The 17,894-nt window shown below is 43.1% G+C and overlaps 1 protein-coding gene across 1 annotated transcript in view; it reads right to left on the bottom strand.

The window, feature by feature from the left end:
- Nucleotides 1-112: 112 nt before the first annotated feature.
- USP10 (ubiquitin specific peptidase 10) overlaps nt 113-17,894 on the bottom strand; it is a 36,511-nt gene continuing 18,729 nt past the window's right edge. Inside the window, exons 5-14 of the mRNA XM_056862860.1 lie at nt 15,967-16,058; nt 15,536-15,645; nt 13,793-13,848; nt 12,899-13,002; nt 11,800-11,899; nt 9,756-9,936; nt 6,483-6,648; nt 2,535-2,679; nt 1,697-1,762; nt 113-396 (exon numbers count right to left, since the gene is read on the bottom strand). Of these exons, the coding sequence (XP_056718838.1) occupies nt 209-396; nt 1,697-1,762; nt 2,535-2,679; nt 6,483-6,648; nt 9,756-9,936; nt 11,800-11,899; nt 12,899-13,002; nt 13,793-13,848; nt 15,536-15,645; nt 15,967-16,058 (1,208 nt within the window). The 3' untranslated portion in view covers nt 113-208. The remainder of the gene's footprint in view (nt 397-1,696; nt 1,763-2,534; nt 2,680-6,482; nt 6,649-9,755; nt 9,937-11,799; nt 11,900-12,898; nt 13,003-13,792; nt 13,849-15,535; nt 15,646-15,966; nt 16,059-17,894) is intronic.

The following is a 17,894-nucleotide window of genomic DNA, read 5'->3' as shown; positions in this document are numbered from 1 at the left end:
AGACTTCAATCGGCACAGTCAATAAGCCAACACAAGCCCCAAGGTAGTTTTTTCCCTTTCACTCTATCCCATAGTTGTGGGGGGAGGAAGAGAAGGGGTGGGAAAGAAGGGATTCACTCAGAAGAGCACTGAGAAGAGGAATAGAAGAGTTAGAGTTGGCGTTCTAGAAAGCAGGTAATCTCGCAAACACAGCAGAAGATGGGAGATTTCAAAGCAGGTCAACTCGGCGGTAGTACAGGAGGTAGGCTGTGCGCTCGGCAGACGGCTTCACCACCTGGTACTGAGTAATCACTTTGACTGCCTGGTCGTCTATGCGTAACCAGCCGTTTAGACCAATTTGGAAGACGTCTGTAGTGTAATGTCCACCAGTCGCGCTGTTTCCATGATGGTACACAACTGTTGGGAGACAAAAGAAAAAGAAACGAATGAGGCGACAACACAGAAAGGAAAGATCTACAAGTTCTGGGGTATGTGTGTGTGTGTGTGTGGGGGGGGATTCTTCTTGGCCCGAGTGTGTGCAAATACAGGAGAAAGTGTCAAGTGTGTGAAACCTTCATGAAAACCATTGGTCTTCAGCTTGTTTCCAGACTCGGGATCTATCTTTAATGCCCAGGCAGCAGTGGGCGATCCACTGAACTACCAGCACATTACAGTAAGTCCCATGACAGTCACATGACAGGAAGAGGAACCAGAGTTGACATTTCTTTAGGCTTCTGATTGGCTGTGCAGATTTTTAAAAACACTTGCTTTGGCAGCGGCTGCCACCATAGCACAAGGATCCTCACTGTGTGACTGAAGGTAAGCTGTGGCAGCCTTTTCGTGGCTGGCTCCGCCTCCTGTGGCAGCCATTTTGTGGCTGCGCCCACCATCACATTTCCAAAGGTGCCTGCAGCCTTAAAAAGGTTGGTGACCCCTGATTTAGACCAGAGCAGCCAAAAAGCATAACAAAGATGGGGAAGGTTAAGTACAGACGCTGAACAAGACCACACTTCTGACTTAAAGCCAACTCCCTAGCCCCGACCAAGGTACGTCCGCACTTAAAAAACACAAACTGGGCTTTGCTTCCCACAAGTTGATCTTGGCTTAACAGCCAGAGTGCATAACAGGGTGTGTGATGGCAGACTTTCATTTCTAAGAATAAGGGAATGAATTTCCTGGGAATGGAGACACAGGGAGGCCAATTGCCACAAAAATATGTACATTTATTCCTCTTCAGAAAGGACACTGTAAATTTTAAGACTGAATGTTTCGTTGCCCGTCACTTCTGGGCAATTAAAATAAACAGGTGGCTGAATTGCAAGTTTTGAACACAGCAGCTCCCCTCTTCCAGGCACCGTTCTTCTTCTTCCTGTAGTCCTACCGTTTTTTTTCCACCGTCTCTCAGCCCTGCTGGTACCTGATACGAAGTTCTAAACTGCATCAGGGGAACTGTACTTTTTTGGAGTCAGCAGTGGGCAGATCTGACTGGTCTGGCAGCAATCCTGAATACCTCCCTTAATATATGCAATACATTCTGGTCACAGAATGTAAACATCCTTGTTGAATCCAAATTCTGATTCACAATATTTCTGATTACTGCTCCCCCAACAGGAAAGTACTTTCCTTTACCAGCATGTGCTTGAAGCGGGCGCCAGTATTTCAACAGCAGCAAGAGCCTCAAGACAAAGTATTTCTTCTACAGGAAGGGGAAACGTACCTGCAAAGAGCCGGTAGGTTCTTTGGACTTTAAAAACCTTGCTTTTGACACCTGGAGACAGCAGCTCTGAAAAACGAATGCAACATTTCAGTGAACTATCCCCTTTAGTGTTATCACAAGACTCACCTCTCTGATCCACAGTTAATTAACCAAGGGAAGACAGCAATGAGTGAAAAGCTTAGCCAGTCTGTAGAGCTTTGCTACTGAAATGGCCCAAATTTGATGGATAGCTACTGTAAAGAAGCAAGCTTTTTTCTGATCTCTCTCAACACATCAGCTCTCTTTAGGCTGGGTCCCTGCTTGGGACATGGCGCATTAGAACACACAAGAACAGTAACAGGCAATTACAGTGATAGTAAATTATGTGTCAATGAAACAGATCTTTAACGCTGCAAGTGTTTGTGAGGTCAGGATCTGGGCAAACGTTTCCCTTAAGAATCTACAAGTGATGATGGCAAGAAGCTCAAAAGCTTTGCTACAGAGTTTTGGAAGGTCGCAAGCATTTTGGTTCTTCAGGAGCTGCCAAGAAAACGACTGGAATAAAAGGTACAACACACACTGCAGCTTGCGCCGTTTCATTCGAATGGTACAAGATCTTTGCTGTGACAACAAAGAATTAGCCACATACCCAAGAACTGATCTGAGAGGGTTATAGAGCTACTGAACGGTAAGTCTTTCAGAAGGAATAGAATCAAGGGATTGAGAAACTGCTTAGCTATAGATATTTATCATCCAATCCAACTTGTGAAGATTCCTATCAGTGTAGAGAACTCTCTCTCAAACAGAACCCCAGAAAACAACGTTAACGCTCTCCTCAAACACCGGTCAGAACATTCACCTTTACTTATTTCCAGGTCGACAGGATATTCGATATTTTTGATGAGCTTCTGGCACCCCCCAGTCTTCTCATAGACAAACCGCTTGAGATGCAGAACAAGAACCGGAGGGAGCTCCTCGAGTGTCACTCTTCGACTTATCTCCACCTAGTGGTTAAAAACAAAAACAAAAGTCAGCCAACCCTCCATCTCCTTAGTAACTAGTTAAAAGCACTGACTCAGAACCAGATCGGTGCTGGAACTAGACTGACGGCCAGATCTGCTCCTTCCATTTTGGGCCTCTACAAACCAGCAAAGGTTAACATTCCAACACAAAAGAGAGAAAAGTAATGACCTGAAATGGCTGAACAGCTTGTACTCAACTGTCTGCGCACTGAAGGCACATGGAATCTTCCCCATGTCCATGTCTGTTCTCGCAGCTCCTTCCAATCCCCAGAAAGATCATTATGAGAGTCACAGGACCCTGCTTCACAGGCATTGATGCCTTTGTGCTACCGGGGAAATTGAAATAGTTGGGAGATGTGCTGTGGCATGGCCCTTTCGATAATGAATTCAGATATATATTTATGACACCTATCCTCCAAAAAATCCCATGAAGACTGGAGGAATGTAATACCCTCTTTTCTTCTTGCACACCTTAAATCTGGAACCTTGGATAGAATTGCCAGATTCTGGGCAGCTATTGGAGTCTACCAAGGTACAGTGTTGATTTAGGGACACATTTTTAAATATTTCTTAATGGAAGACTCTGTGTGTGTGTGTGTGTGTGTGTGTGTGTGTGTGTGTGTGTATTCTTAAATACAAGGGTCACAGGACCTGCATCAAGGAGTAACAGCTACACAGGTTGGGGAGGGGGGTTGGAATGAGGAGTTAAGGGGTAAAATAACCCCCTGCTCTCAGTGGGGCCAGGCCTACAGGAGAGGGAAAAGCAAGTTCATCCCCTTGTCCCACTTCACTTCAGCACCACACTCCACACAGCAATTCTTCTGCAAGGATAAAGGAAAATTCTGCGTTCTCCAAAACAATGACTGGCTACAGGCCAATTTATGGAAACTGTTCAAAAAGTCAGAGTAGTTGCTGTGTGCGTTTCCTGCAGCAATGAATAATCCGGAGTCTTGTGGCACCGTAAAGACTCACAGTGCATTCCTAAGGAGCCTTACTCCAGTCTAAGCCCATTGAAATGAATGGGCTTAGACTGGAGTACCTCTCCTTAGGAATGCACTGTAAAACTCTTTGAAATCCATATTAAGCTACTGAAGACTAGATGCAAGCAGTGGGCCCTTTCTGGGCAAGCATCTCTCTCAGGTTGTGAAGAAAAACCTGGACACTGCAGGATCAGAAGGCCATAAACTGTAGGAATTAGGCTGACACCTGATTAGAATGTAATCAAGGAAATCACAGAGTACCTCCAACAACAGTAACGGGCTCTCTTTCTAGTTTTGATAAAATATCACCATCATCATTGGTAGTTTTAAAAATTCAGGTTTTATCCACTTTCTGCCTGACTCCTAAGAGTTATCACTGGATTTCAGCCAAAGCTGACTTTCTGCTCAGCTCTGTATTGTTCCAAGGACACTTCTTACAATTAGCTAAGAACTGTATAACCAATCTGTGTGCTGCAAAATGTAATAGAAGAAATATTTCCACACTCCTTTTAGGGGACATTTCTTTTTTTGGGGGGGGGGAGATTCAATTTGAGATGTTTTCATTCCCTGACCAGACACTAAAATATAAACCAGACGAGACTAGTGCTTCAAGTGAACACCCATTCCTCCTTGAACCCATAATTGAACACTGGGCTTGTCAAGAGAAAGGAGACTAGAGCCATAGATGCACCAGAAACCAAAAGCGAGCGGCCAGCCAAACAAAACCCATGTGGTAAGCCCAGAGGTTTGCACTTTTGAGCTTTCCTCCCACAGAAGAAAGTCTCTCAGACAACCAAAGAGATGTTCCACCTATTTCTACTCCCACACAACACATCAGACATAAAACCCAGACAGGCCATGTTTGCCTACACATATTTTTCAGGGCAACACACTTCCCACCTTCTTCTCCAGGGTGCGTGTGTGCATCTGTGTGTTTTTTCCTGAATGCCCAAATGCAGAGTGGTAAACCCAACTCTATTCCATGTTGCGGTGCGCCACTCTGTTTACCAAGGTTTCTCGAGCGCCCGGCATTAAGGCATGTTAGAAACCATCTCGTTATATCCCAGCACCATCAGTGGAAAATGCCATTAGGTGCAGTAATAACATTTTAATGCCTAATATTTTAACAACAGAAGAAGTGCCTTTTCAGTTATTCATATAGCTTTGTATTACCAAATACAAAGAATTATTTCCCAATGTGACTATGAGAAGTAGGCACTGGATCCATGCACGAGTCTACCTTTTAATTGAGGGACTGATCTCACCACTTTCACAGAGTGTTTTTAGCCTGAAAAAGGGCATTCATCTTAAACTGCTCAATTATCTGTTTTTATCCTTTTTTTTAATGCCGGCTTTTAATTATTAACTGTTAATGTTTTATATTTTGATTGTGTTTTATTTTATAAGGCCGCCTTGGGCAGGAGAGAGGCAGCACAAAACATTCCTAAATAAATGAATGAGTATCTGCCGCACGATTCTTCTCACAAAGGAAGAAGAAACCGTCTCTGTCTCACGAGAAGAGACGGCAGCCATGCAAAGCAACATTCCGAATGAAGCGGCACAGCAATCAGTATTTCCGCCATAAAGGCACGAGTTATACAATTCTGCACTTCCAGCTGGCTCAGTAGAAACCTTTTCTGTCCTTTTTGGTTTTCCTTCTCCCCGTACGTGTGAGCATGCCCCTCCCCCATGTACCTCTTTATTCCATTTTCTCTTTTATATGCAGAAGCCGCATCAATTTTTACTGTTGTACAAAGAAGAAATCTGTGCAAATGAATGACTCGGACACACTGGCGTTACAACTGGAACTCATCATGCGTGCTGGAAAAGGGCTGGTTATTTTTGTAATGGGAGCTACTGAACAACTGTTATCCCTCCTTATTTTGACAAAACTGTTGATGTTATGTTTTAAAAGCAAAACACAGCAAAGAGAACACAGCTAAGGTTCACGCGGACACCAGCCTACAAAACTGTACTCCCAATTGATAAGAGACACTAGCTTTTATTCTGCTGGCAAATGAACACATGAAACTGCCTTATACTGAATCAGACCCTTGGTCCATCAAAGTCAGTACTGTCTACTCAGAGCGGTAGGCTCTCCAGGGTCTCAGGCAGGGGTCTTTCACATCACCTACCTGCCTAGCCCTTTAATTGGAGATGCTGGGGATTGAACCTGGGACCTTCTGCATGTCAAGCAGATGCTCTACTACTGAGCCACTGAGCTCTCAATAGAGCACACCCATGAAGTCGGAACAGGACACATTTTTTCCAGACTGATGTACAGTGCGATCTTATGCCTATTTATTCAGAAACAAATCCTATTTTTCTGAACAGGACCGCAGCTCTCTGGACAATTCTTCCCCCCCCCCTTTCTAAACACTAAACAGTGGCTTCTAAACACTTAATGTGGTTTCACTGCTGGTCTTCTAACCAAGGGAGCTCCTTTTCACAATACCAGATTACGTGGCAAGACAGCAAATTTCGTGCAGACGCTGTGGACAGGTTGTTGGGGGCCAAACCTCAGAGCCAGAGACATATGCTGAATGCAGAAAGCCTCAGGTTCAATCACTGGCGCCTCAGTTGTAAAAAGTCTTGCGTAATAGGCCTGGGAAAGACAGATGCCTGACACCCTGGAGATCTGCTGACCCCCAGAGGAAACAGTATCAGGCTACGTCTGCCAGTGGCCCAGGGCAGTACATGAAGAAATTCCATCTATTCCTATCCACTGGCAGACACACTACATTCACACACCTTTTAAGTGCAGCATTTGACTGCAAACTGTTAGCTAACCAGAAAAGCACTTACCTCCTGCTTGGTTTTGGTGGTGTATCCTTGGACAGACTCTCTGGCCACCAAACTTTCCAGAGCATCCTGGACTGTGCGGATCTTCTCAGACTGGATATCCAACTGCAGAGTGAAAAATGGCTGCAGAGTTGCCGACTCCTTTGAACTCTGCTGATAAACCACAGATCTAGGGAAATGGGAAAGAAGTAAAAAAAAGTCTGCATTTTTGAAAGGTGTTCGAAATGCAACCTGGAGAGACAGACTGGTAGTGAAACCCATATAAAAATTTCCCCTGCTCAAACTCGGCTGTGAGATTGCAAAGTGACAACTGGGCCAGAGCAATCTGTACATCTGGCTTTGAGAGCAGTTAAACTTTATGCGTACAACAGGTTTCCCACCTGGAAAAACTCAGGTTTTATGTAAAAAGGGAAACGGAATTTAATGTGCATTGAAAAAAACAGGTGATAGAAATAGCAGCCCTTTGGACATTCCCACTGACCTCCCAATCTTTGTCAGTTCTTTCTTGGCCCCTCCCCTTTCAAACTACATTCTACCCACATCCACTAAGCCCTTTTTTTCTTGCCTCAAATTCCTCCAAAGGTTTCAAGATATCCAGCTACACAGTGGCATCTTTATTTCCAAGAATAAGGCCTTCCCTGAAGTATGTGAATCTCCCATAATGATAACGCTGACACTTGAGAAAGCTTGCCCCAACTCTCAGAACATAAGAAAGGCCATGCTGGATCAAACCAAGGTCCATCAAGTCCAGCATCCCATCTCACACAGTGGCCAACCAGTTTCTCTGGAGGTCCAACAACAGGGCATAGAGGCCAAGGCCTTCCCCTGATAAGAACATAAGAAAGGCCATGCTGGATCAGACCAAAGACCATCAAGTCCAGCAGTCTGTTCACACAGTGGCCAACCAGGCGCCTCTAGGAAGCCCACAAACAAGACAACTGCAGCTGCATTGTCCTGCCTGTGTTCCACAACACCTAAGATAATAGGCCTGCTCCTCTGATCCTGGAGAGAATAGGTATGCATCATGACTAGTATCCATTTTGACTAGTATCCATGGATAGCCCTCTCCTCCGTTAGCCCTCTCTTCACGTTAGTGCAGTGTCTTAGACTCCTTCTCCTCCATGACTGATGATTACTCTTGCCAACAAAATATACTTCACTGCGCTTGAATTATTGAAAACTAGAAACTTCCAAGGCAGACTGTAGAACATGTAATACCACTACTATTTCAAGGTTACCATAATTCGGATATATTTCACATCTCACACAAGCAGGGATAAAACTGTCTTTGCCAAAGAGTCCAAGGAGGTGGCAAATCACTCATTAATTTCTTTGTAAAGCTGACATCAGTAACAAAAAGGGAAACCACTTTAAAAGGCGTAGCTAATGGCACGCTACACACTGTGTTGCAACACTGCAAGACTAATTTCTTTGTAAAGCTTCACAAAGTTTAATCGTGGAGAACATTAATTTCTTTGTAAAACTGACATCAGTAATAAAAAGAGAAATCACTTTAAGAACCTGGGGATGGGAAGGAAGGTTTTTTCCCCTGCAAACCATATTGTTCATTGACTGGGGAAGCGGTGTAAGTGAAATCTATAAAAGTTACAAGTTAAAATCTTTATTTTTTGTTTTTAACAGCCTACTTGTCAACTCCTAAAATAGGGAGCTAGGTGGAACCTGAACTTCTGAAAAAAAATTCTCTAACTGGCAACCTAAAGGAAATTTTCAATTGTCACAAGGGACCACCAAGAAAAGGTCTATACAAGACTGGACTAGGGCACCATTGCTACCTGTATGCTATAGATGCATCCAAAAAACAAAAACAAGGCCATAAAACACAAAGAAGAAGAGTTGGTTTTTATATCCCGATCTTCTCTACCTTTTTAAGGAGACTCAAACTGGCTTACAATTGCCTTCCCTTCCTCTCCCCACAACGGACACCTTGAGAGGTAGGTGAGATTGAGTTTGGAGAGAACAGTGACTAGCCCAAGGTCACCCAGCAGGCTTCACGTGGAGGAGTGGGGAAACCAACCCAGTTCTCCAGATTAAAGTCTGCTGCTCATGTGAAGGAGTGTGGAATCAACTCCTAACTCCTAATCAAGTCCACCACTCCTAACCACTACACCACACTGGCTCTCAAGTAGCATGTTTGCCAGTATAAGGTAATCACTAAGGGTTCAACTGCCTGTGCTGGTGTGGGAGTTGGAAGTGGTAAGATAGCACTCATATAATGCCAAGCTTCATATACAGAGGCACAAGGCCTGGACTACTCATATGGTCTGGGCATGGGAAAAAAATTCCAGGTACACTGCTCTGAATTTTACAGAGGTTGCAATAGAATAAAATGTTTCTCAAAAGCTGTGCATAAAAAAAGATTTGCTAATAAAGAAATCTGAAGAGGTTGGAATCTCTATGCGGAAAAAAGTGTTAACCCACCATGTTTTTAAAGAAAATAATAATAATAAAATGGAAAATGCAGCTATTTCTGGCATTGGTGCCTGAGTGGATGATTCCTACTCCTAGACCATTCCTATCTCCACCCCACAGCCTCACAAAAGAAAGCTTTCCTGCTTTCCTACACCCCAGCATCAGATACTGTTTCTGTGGTGACCTACTTTGTACAGTGACTAGGATGGGTGTGTCAGACAGCAGATGTGGGACAGGATCTTCGTGGTTCTTTTTATTTTGGGGTTTAAACAGGAATCCCTCAATGTCACCTTACACCCCTTGGATCACACAGAACACCCTGCTCACCATTAATTATTTGCAGATCCAGAAAAGTAGACCTTAGAAGTGTGAAGTATTTGCATCAAGTTCCATCCATTATTAAACACTGCCACATTTGAATAGCAGGGAAAGTAATTTTTTCAAGCAGGTATCAGCTGTTACTTTATTTTTTACTCCTAATCGCATCTTCTTGGATGTATTTTCACGAGGAACAGAATGGTAACTTTATAATGGACTTATAGATTTGTCAACTGCAACATCTTTCCCCCATCTTAATGTTGGGAGAGAGGGACAGCTATAAAAGCAGGCATCCTCCCCATGCATGACCAACCGGGATTGGAAGGAATGTCGTTTCTGTTTAAGTACTATAACAGGAGAGCCAAGTTATAGCTAGGAAACCAAATGCAGTTTGAGCAGTTGAAGGCAGGCACTTAAGCAGTTAAGGAAACTTATTTCTATTGCAAATTCCCACTCCTTTCTGGGATGTTGCCTATCTCTCAACAGAAACACAACCAGTAAACTTGACTATATGGAACTGAAAAGTACCTTATGTGACCACCGAATATATCAGTAATTGGTGTCTGAACAAAATCAGCCTGCCGAGTAACTGAGGATTTGTTGCGTGGTCCAACTTGTTCCCATTCATCCTCACTGCCTTCGCCTTGCTCCTCATGTTCCTCCTCCTCGTGTACAGGAGTTGCTTCTGGGCCATTGGAAACCAGAAGTTCTTGGGAAGAAAAAAAAGTACATTTGTTCATCTGTGCACATGATCACTGCTATCTCCACATGTGGGAAATGTACTTGAGGTGGACCATTCTGATTAAGAAGTGGCAGCAAACTGATCTATCAAGACGTTTTTATCCCACACGACAAGAAACACTGCATTAAATGAAGACAACTATAAAATACCCTCTCCTATCTATTCCTCTACCTCCTTAGGCAGGAGCCCCATGGTGCAGAGTGTTAAGCTGCCGTACTGCAGTCAAAAGCTCTGCTCACGACCTGAGTTTGATCCCAACGGGAGTCTGTTTCCGGTAGCCAGCTCTAGGTTGACTCAGCCTTCCATCCTTCCGAGGTCAGTAAAATGAGTACCCAGCTTGCTGGGGGTAAAGGGAAGATGACTGAGAAAGGCACAGGCAAACCACCCCATAAACAAAGTCTGCCTTGGAAACGTGGGGGTGTGACGTCACCCCATGGGTCAGGAATGACTGGTGCTTGACAAGGGACTTTTACCTTTACCTTTTACCTCCTCAAGCAACAGTTTTAGAGTTACGGCTCTATTCCTAGCACCACTATTCCATTAAGATGGTTCACTGCAGATATAAATACTTAGTCATGGCAAACCCCGGACATGGTTTTATGTCTTTACCATGGTTAAGATTTTAGGGTACTTCTCATTTAACAACAAATCACAGTTTGCCATCATGCATGAACTATGCTATGATTTGTATTCAGCCTACAGTCAATGATTCAAACCTGGTTTGCAGGGCAAAAAACACACACATTTTTTAAAACTTGGCCAAAACTGCAAACTGTTAAAAAATCAGAATGATCTGATTTAGACTGCTGAACATGAAAGGAGGCAGAAGCACCAAAGCCTAAGGATCCTTCATGTTTGTTATATGTGAATGTGTGTGTGTGTGTTAAGAGCTGTCAAATCGCTTCCAACTCATGGCGACCCTATAAATCAACGTCCTCCAAAATGTCCTATCTTTGACAGCCTTGCTCAGGTCTTGCAAATTGAGGGCTGTGGCTTCCTTTATAGAGTCAATCCATCTCTTGTTGGGTCTTCCTCTTTTCCTGCTGCCCTCAACTTTTCCTAGCATGACTGAATATGTGAATAGTGACACAGTATTACAGCCTGCCTTTAAGCCAAATGATGAACTACAATTTAAGTACTCAGATGTAACTGCTACCATGGCCTACTATTTTATTATCATGCCATTAAAGGTGACTGAAACTAACTGCTACCATGGTTATGTGTAACGTCTGTACAAGGTACAGCCCTTGAGGAATAAGCTATCTGTGAATACACTATTTCAAGTTTCCAAATGAAGAGGAGAAACTATCTGGAAATGTCTTCTCTAAATTTCCCCCTCCAGGACGCTTAAGCTCTCATGGGCTAGATTCCTCAGTCTGCACCCTACCTTTTAACTGACACTCGGCTGTCTCAATACTCTTTTTTCTGGACATACTTGGTCCTCACTAAATGACATGGGGGAGGGGCATTTTTGGTTAGTTTGTGTATGTGCTGACTTATGGCGACCCTGTAGGATTTTCAAGGCAAGAGAGTGGTTTGCCATTGCCTGACTGTGCATAGCAACCCTGGACTTGCTTGGCAGTCTCTCATCCAAATACTAACCAAGGCCGACCCCACTTAGCTTCCAAGAACTGATAAGATCGGGCTACCCTGGGCCATTGGTTAGTTTACACCGCATTTTTCTGTACTCTAGTCAAATATGTAGAAATCCCCAACTTGTCTAATCTTTTTTTTTTGTGATTGGCTCGAGTCACTCAGTTCATTGTAAGAGGTAGTGATGATAGGGCAAACAACATACTTTATGCATTTGCTTTAAAAATCATTCCTTACTTTCACTCTGTGGAGACAGCAGTTTCTTCAGAATCAACATTTCCTCATGTAGGCCATTTAGAATAAATCCCAGATACTCTTCCGCATCTTCTTGTCTGCCCTGAATAAATGTTTAGGTTTTAGAACAGCCACCCTTCTGCCAGAGCAGTTTACAGAGCAGTTCAGCCTCAATAGCTTGAGCCCAGCATTTCTCCCCAGTGAACTCTTGAACTGTTCTTTTAAAACTAGGATGATGTTTTAAAGGCAAAAGGTAATCTGGGAACTATCTACTAAACAGGAAACCGACTCCTTTAAATGATCTACAATACTCTTGTCCTATGAATTTCTTTCCATCTGCTCACATCAAGTGTCCAAACTGTTTCCACCACCACCACCCCGCTGAAGGAATTAAAACAGGAATGAAGAGGTTTGATAAAATTTCTGACAGAGGAAGCAATATTACTTCTTTCAATACATCTAGAAGGGGAGGTTGGACACTTCAAAAGTCTTCCTAACATTTGGTTAGGCTGCTTCTATTCGCCCCAGTGTCAGGTAAAATTTAATTTGCGACATTCTTGCACTTTATTTTACGTTCCTAATTCTAGACTTCAGCATGCTCTTCCACACAGTTAGCAGAGCTGCACATGCAAGCACTACTGCTTTCCCCAAGGTTTGTGGAAAAAGAATATTGGTGCTACCCCTCCGTTCTTCCGAACATAACAGCCTTGGGAATGTTTTATTGAGAGAGTGAGATGTTAAGTATCTGAAAAAGGAATACACAGCTGCCTTATATCAAGTCACACCACGGGGCCCATCTAACTCTAGTGTTGTATATCATGACTAAGAGCTGATCTCTGGGTTTCAGGCACAGAACTCTTTCCCAGCATCAGCTTCATGAGATCCTAACCGAAGACCTTCTGTGTGGACTGCATACAGGCTGCCCCACTAAGCTTTGGCGCCTCACTTGTTCCCTGGTATGTTTTAACACTGCCGGGGGTACTGGTTGCAAATAACAGTAACTAAAACAAAACCAACCAACAGCTTTAAGATGGTACAGCCAGCTCCACTTCAGTACGGAGGGGGCAGGGGGAGAAATTCTCTGAAAGATCAAATAACTCACCTTTTCTGAAAGACTCGACTTGATAACTGTCAGCAACCTATAAATGTATGTGGGTTCGAAAGCAGCTCCTGGTCGGATATCCCTTGCAATTTTATCACCTAAAGCTGCAAGGCAAAAAAAAAAAGAAAGAAAGAAAGAAGAAGGATGGGCAATTTTATCAAGGGGAATTAACTTAAAAAACAACAACTTCTTGGTGACATGGGCCTGCGAATGCTCCACTTGCCATAAATAGTCAAACACTGCCATCACAGGCATGCACTCTTGCCCAAGACGTGGTCAGGGGGACTCAACACATCAGCAGTGTTTCGAGTTTCTTTCATTCTTCTTTACCCAGGCATGTTCTGCACACAAAGCCTATTTTTCAGTACTAGCCTGCCAACAGCTCACTGTTGTTGAATACAGTTAGAAAGCCTGCAAGTGGGTCACAGAGAACAGAGAAACACTGACTTATTTTTCAAATTGGGGGGACGGGGGACTGCAGAACTGTAGTGATAAACCCAAGTTAAAAACAATGGCTAAGAACAGCGAAGTCTCCCCTTTCTCCCTCGCCAACTGACAGAGAAAATTGTCACCACAAACTTCAGCTGGCTTAAAAACTGCTAAAATCAAACTTAAGAAGTATGGAACAGAACTACAACTAGTTTGTTCTCCTCAAACAAAATCAGATTTCAGTTGAATTCCTGAAAAGATTCAGGGAGGGAGAAAAGAGGCTACAAAGATGTCCCGCATCCCTTTTATACAAGAAAGACTTTTTAATATATTATATAACACAAGCACCTTGTAGCAAGTCAAGTTGTACTGCACCAGCAACTTTGGCAGTCCCGTACAAAGGCGGCATTCAGCTGCACAATTCCAGTATGCAAACAGTTAGTAGTTGATACTTTCTACACCCACCTTGTTTTGCCTTAGGAGGAACCGGCATATTTGTAAACTCATTCATTAAGCGAACACTGAAGTGGAGCAAAAGAAAATGAGTGTCAGCTACAAAGACAGCAACGGTTACCACAAGAAATTCACCGCAGCAGTATCTGACCATGAATGTGAGTGTGGCTGAAACAAGCAAGGTCACGCAAGAAGTAGATCTCAACCTGCGTGTCATTGTGAGAATAGCTAGTTTACTGCTCCCTCTTTTTCATTACAATCTCCCTTTGAAGTGTCAATATGGCTTTACAGGTCATCAAGAAGAAGAGTTGGTTTTTATATGCCGACTTTCTCTACCACTTAAGAATAAAACCGGCTTACAATCATCTCCCCACAACAGACACCCTGTGAAGTAGGTGGGGCTGAGAGAGTGTGACTAGCTCAAGGTCACCCAGCTGGCTTCATGTGTAGGAGTGGGGAAACCAACCCGGTTCACCAGATTAGCATCCACTGCTCATGTGGAGGAGTGGGGAATCAAACCCGGTTTGCCAGATCAGAGTCCACCGCTCCGAATCAAGCGATTAAAAAGCAACATTCATAATATTTTCTTTCCTACAGAGGGTGGCATCATCGCTGGAGAAGACTAGCGGTCCTGGCAATCTGCACTTTTGTTTGATGTGGCTTTATAAGGTGAGAAACAGGTATACTTTGGGTGGAGTCACCATATGAAAGAACCCCAAGCCAGGGTCACCTTGTGAGGAAAGTCAAGTTGACAGTGACTGGTCCCACATCATCAGTGCCACGTCATGGCAGAAAGGGGATTTGAATGTGGCTCTCCCCATTCCTAGGGGCAACTCTAACCATCACATCTGGCATCAACCACAGCACTGGGCCTTTTCCATCATGGCTCCAGATCTGTGGAATGGGCTCCCTGAAGAGATGAGAGGGAAATCCTCAGGAGGCGCTGCACGGCCTGCCTGTATGTCAGGGCTTTTGAAGGGGCTTGAATGGCAAACATCTTTTAAGGGGGGGGGGAAGGGGGGAGAAATTTGGGGTTTGCTATTTTATTTTTGGTTTTAAGAAAAAATGTTAACTATTTCTATAAGCTGCCTTGAACCATGAGGAAAGGCAGAATACAAATGTTTAATAAATAAACAAACTTTGCCTCCCCTTTTGTAAAACAAATATTTGAGAGTTTGTGGTCTCCCAAAGGTTGCAGAAAAAAAGGATTTGTTTCATATGGTAACTTTTCAAATCACATTGGGGGGGGGGTAGAGCTGGGGCGGGTTTGTGAGATGTATTTCAACAGCCAAAAGATGGCACAGATGGTTGAATTAGTTTAATTCAAATTAGATCCCAAATATTGTTGCAATTCTACCTACGTATACTTAATTCTACCGTTAGAAGCCAGAAGCTGGCTAAACTTAAGTTTTAAAATCCTCAACGTTACTTTGAAGATATATTTCCAACTGAAATTGCTATACACGGAGCAAGTACGTTTCTTCTAGACCAGGCCTATGTTGTTTGGCTCCTATGTTCCGCAAGCAGGAACTATGCTCACAGAACAGATCTTCCCACCACCCCGTTCTCAGTACACAAGTTCTCGTATTGCCCCTCCAAAAACATCAGGGACACCTTGCGACGGGGAGGTGGGCGGCGCCAGCACATTAAATGGAAAATATGCAGAAATCCACCGACTCCACCCCTGCACCAGTGAAAAGACAACATCTTTCATATGACAAACCAAATATTACGCCTTACTGGCAATTTACTTACAAGCTGTCTATCATTGGCGTTGACGTACATGGCCGCTGCGATTTCGAATACATTGGAATGGACTTCATTAGGTGATACATAGGAGGACAAGCCACCAAAGCTTGCAGTGTCTACAGAACTGCATTAAGGAGCCAGTTAATAAAGATAGCCAGATGCATTTTACACACAGACACACACACAAAACTAGTCTCTGGGCAAAACAGTTAAAAAAACTGTATGCTCATGACCTATGGAATCCAATTAACAGTTACAATTATATCAATAGGGTCCAGCCACAGCCTGTTTCTGTACATCATTCATGTTGTGTAAAACAGCAATCTTCATGTTGAAAGAATCTAATAAAGGGATCTGTGGTGTCCAACAATGACAATCACACAACAGCATTTAATGAACTTAGGCAGAAGGGTTTTTCCCCCCCAAAGCAAGGATACAGCGTTGATGTAACACCAGTTTCCTTTATTGATCAGCCCTCGTGGTTGCAAGGATACTGGTTTATGTATTAGCTTTACATTTTCCAGCAACTCTGTCAAATGAAGAACACAATACTTATAAACAAACATTCAAACCCATCAAAGAATTTGATTCAACTGAACAGGGGCCTTGACGACTGTGGAGAAGAAAACATAAAGAACTTTAGCATCCTCTTGTGGTAAAGAACTGAATTTCCACACCGTGTTTTCTTGCTGTAACACATTTCATTAGGCTTCACCGCATTTGCCAGAAATAAAACCACACCTGCCAATTTCCCTTGGGAACATGCATAGATTATACTGTCCATCCCCCTACTAAGACCATTTCTAAATCTGTTTTGGAGGTCTCTCCTGGAGCTGCTCCAAGATGTTCACTTTAATATGCAAACACTCACAGGTGGTATAATTCTTCTGAGGAGGAGAGAAAGAGTTGATTTTTATACCCCGGTTTCCTCTACCTTTAAGGAGTCTCAATCCGGTTTACAGTCACCTTCCCTTCCCCTCCCCACAACAGACACCTTGTAAGGTAGGTGAGGCTGAGAGAGTTCGGAGAGAACTGTGACTAGTCCAAGGTCATCCAGTAGGCTTCATGTGGAGGAACCAAACCCGGTTCACCAGATTAGAGTCTGCAGCTCTTAACTACTACATCATACTGGAATCATGTAAGAGGAACTGCTACACAAGTCCATACATTGTGTTGCATCTCCACAGATTAGAGGGGGGAATCACAAGAAGAGGGAGAGTGAAGAATTTGATGTGATGTCATGTCATGATGTGAATACACTGTTCATTTGTAATGTCTAAATACATTGCTCTGACTTGTTCTTAGAAACTTAGTAGACCCTGATATGACCCAAAAAACAATTCAATGAATATAAAGAACTCTTACAAACAAAAGACGGAATAAACTGCTCTTGCTAATTTAGAAGTTTTTTTTTTAAAGAATTAGAAGTCATGCCAAAGTATTGGCAAAACAACCCAACAGGTAAAAGGGCATGGGTGAACAAGCACCTGACGCCTCTCCTTTTTAAAGGATACAAAATCAAGGCAAACACCTTAAAATACAGCAATAAAACAGGTTTAAAGTGAGAACATCTGATACTGTTGCCAAGCTGACTTGCTAAACAGTTAGCACTCTAAGCAGAAGTCATTTTCCTTTTGTAGACAAATCACTATTGACTAGATAGCACAAAGCCAACCTAATTCCTTTGTCTCAAAAATGCTGTAACTCTGCATTTTTATCCTTTGATTATAAGCAGCTCTTCACCATTGTTCTGCCCCTCCGCTCCACACACCAAAAATTCTGTTTCCCCATTTCCCAGATAGTGTATTGTCACTAGTCAGATAACCCATATTTGATTAAAATCCAGTAGATCTAGTCGAATTTCTTGTAAGAGTTCAGCAAGTTTAAAATCACAGCGCATATTACAAACATGCATATTACAAGGGTGTACACTGCTTTGTATTTTTGTTTTTTAAAAGTCTGAAGAAATTAATAATTCCAGCCTTAGAATTAGCTATGACTAGAATACTACATTTTTAGAACAGATAGATTCAACTGCAGTCACACCTTAGAGACCAACAATATTTTCAAGGTATAAGCTTTCAAAAGTCAAAGCTCTCTGGGAATTTTGACTCTCAAAAGCTTATAGCCTGAAATTCTCATTGTCTCTAAGGTGTTACTGGACTTGTACCGAGCTGCTCCACTACAGACCAACGGGGCTACCCTCTGAAACTACCAAATTTTCAGAGTGTCATGGTGCCATCTTAAGCAGAATTACATGCTTCTAAGCCAGTGGTTCCCAAATTTTTCGGGCCACTGCCCCCCTTCATTCCATAAACTCAACCCCAGCGTCCCCTATCCTATAAAAAGCATTACTCAAAATAGG

This window comes from Euleptes europaea, chromosome 17 (assembly GCF_029931775.1).
Source record: "Euleptes europaea isolate rEulEur1 chromosome 17, rEulEur1.hap1, whole genome shotgun sequence".
NCBI classification, from domain to species: Eukaryota; Metazoa; Chordata; class Lepidosauria; order Squamata; family Sphaerodactylidae; genus Euleptes; species Euleptes europaea.
This window is presented reverse-complemented; position numbering and strand designations above follow the sequence as displayed.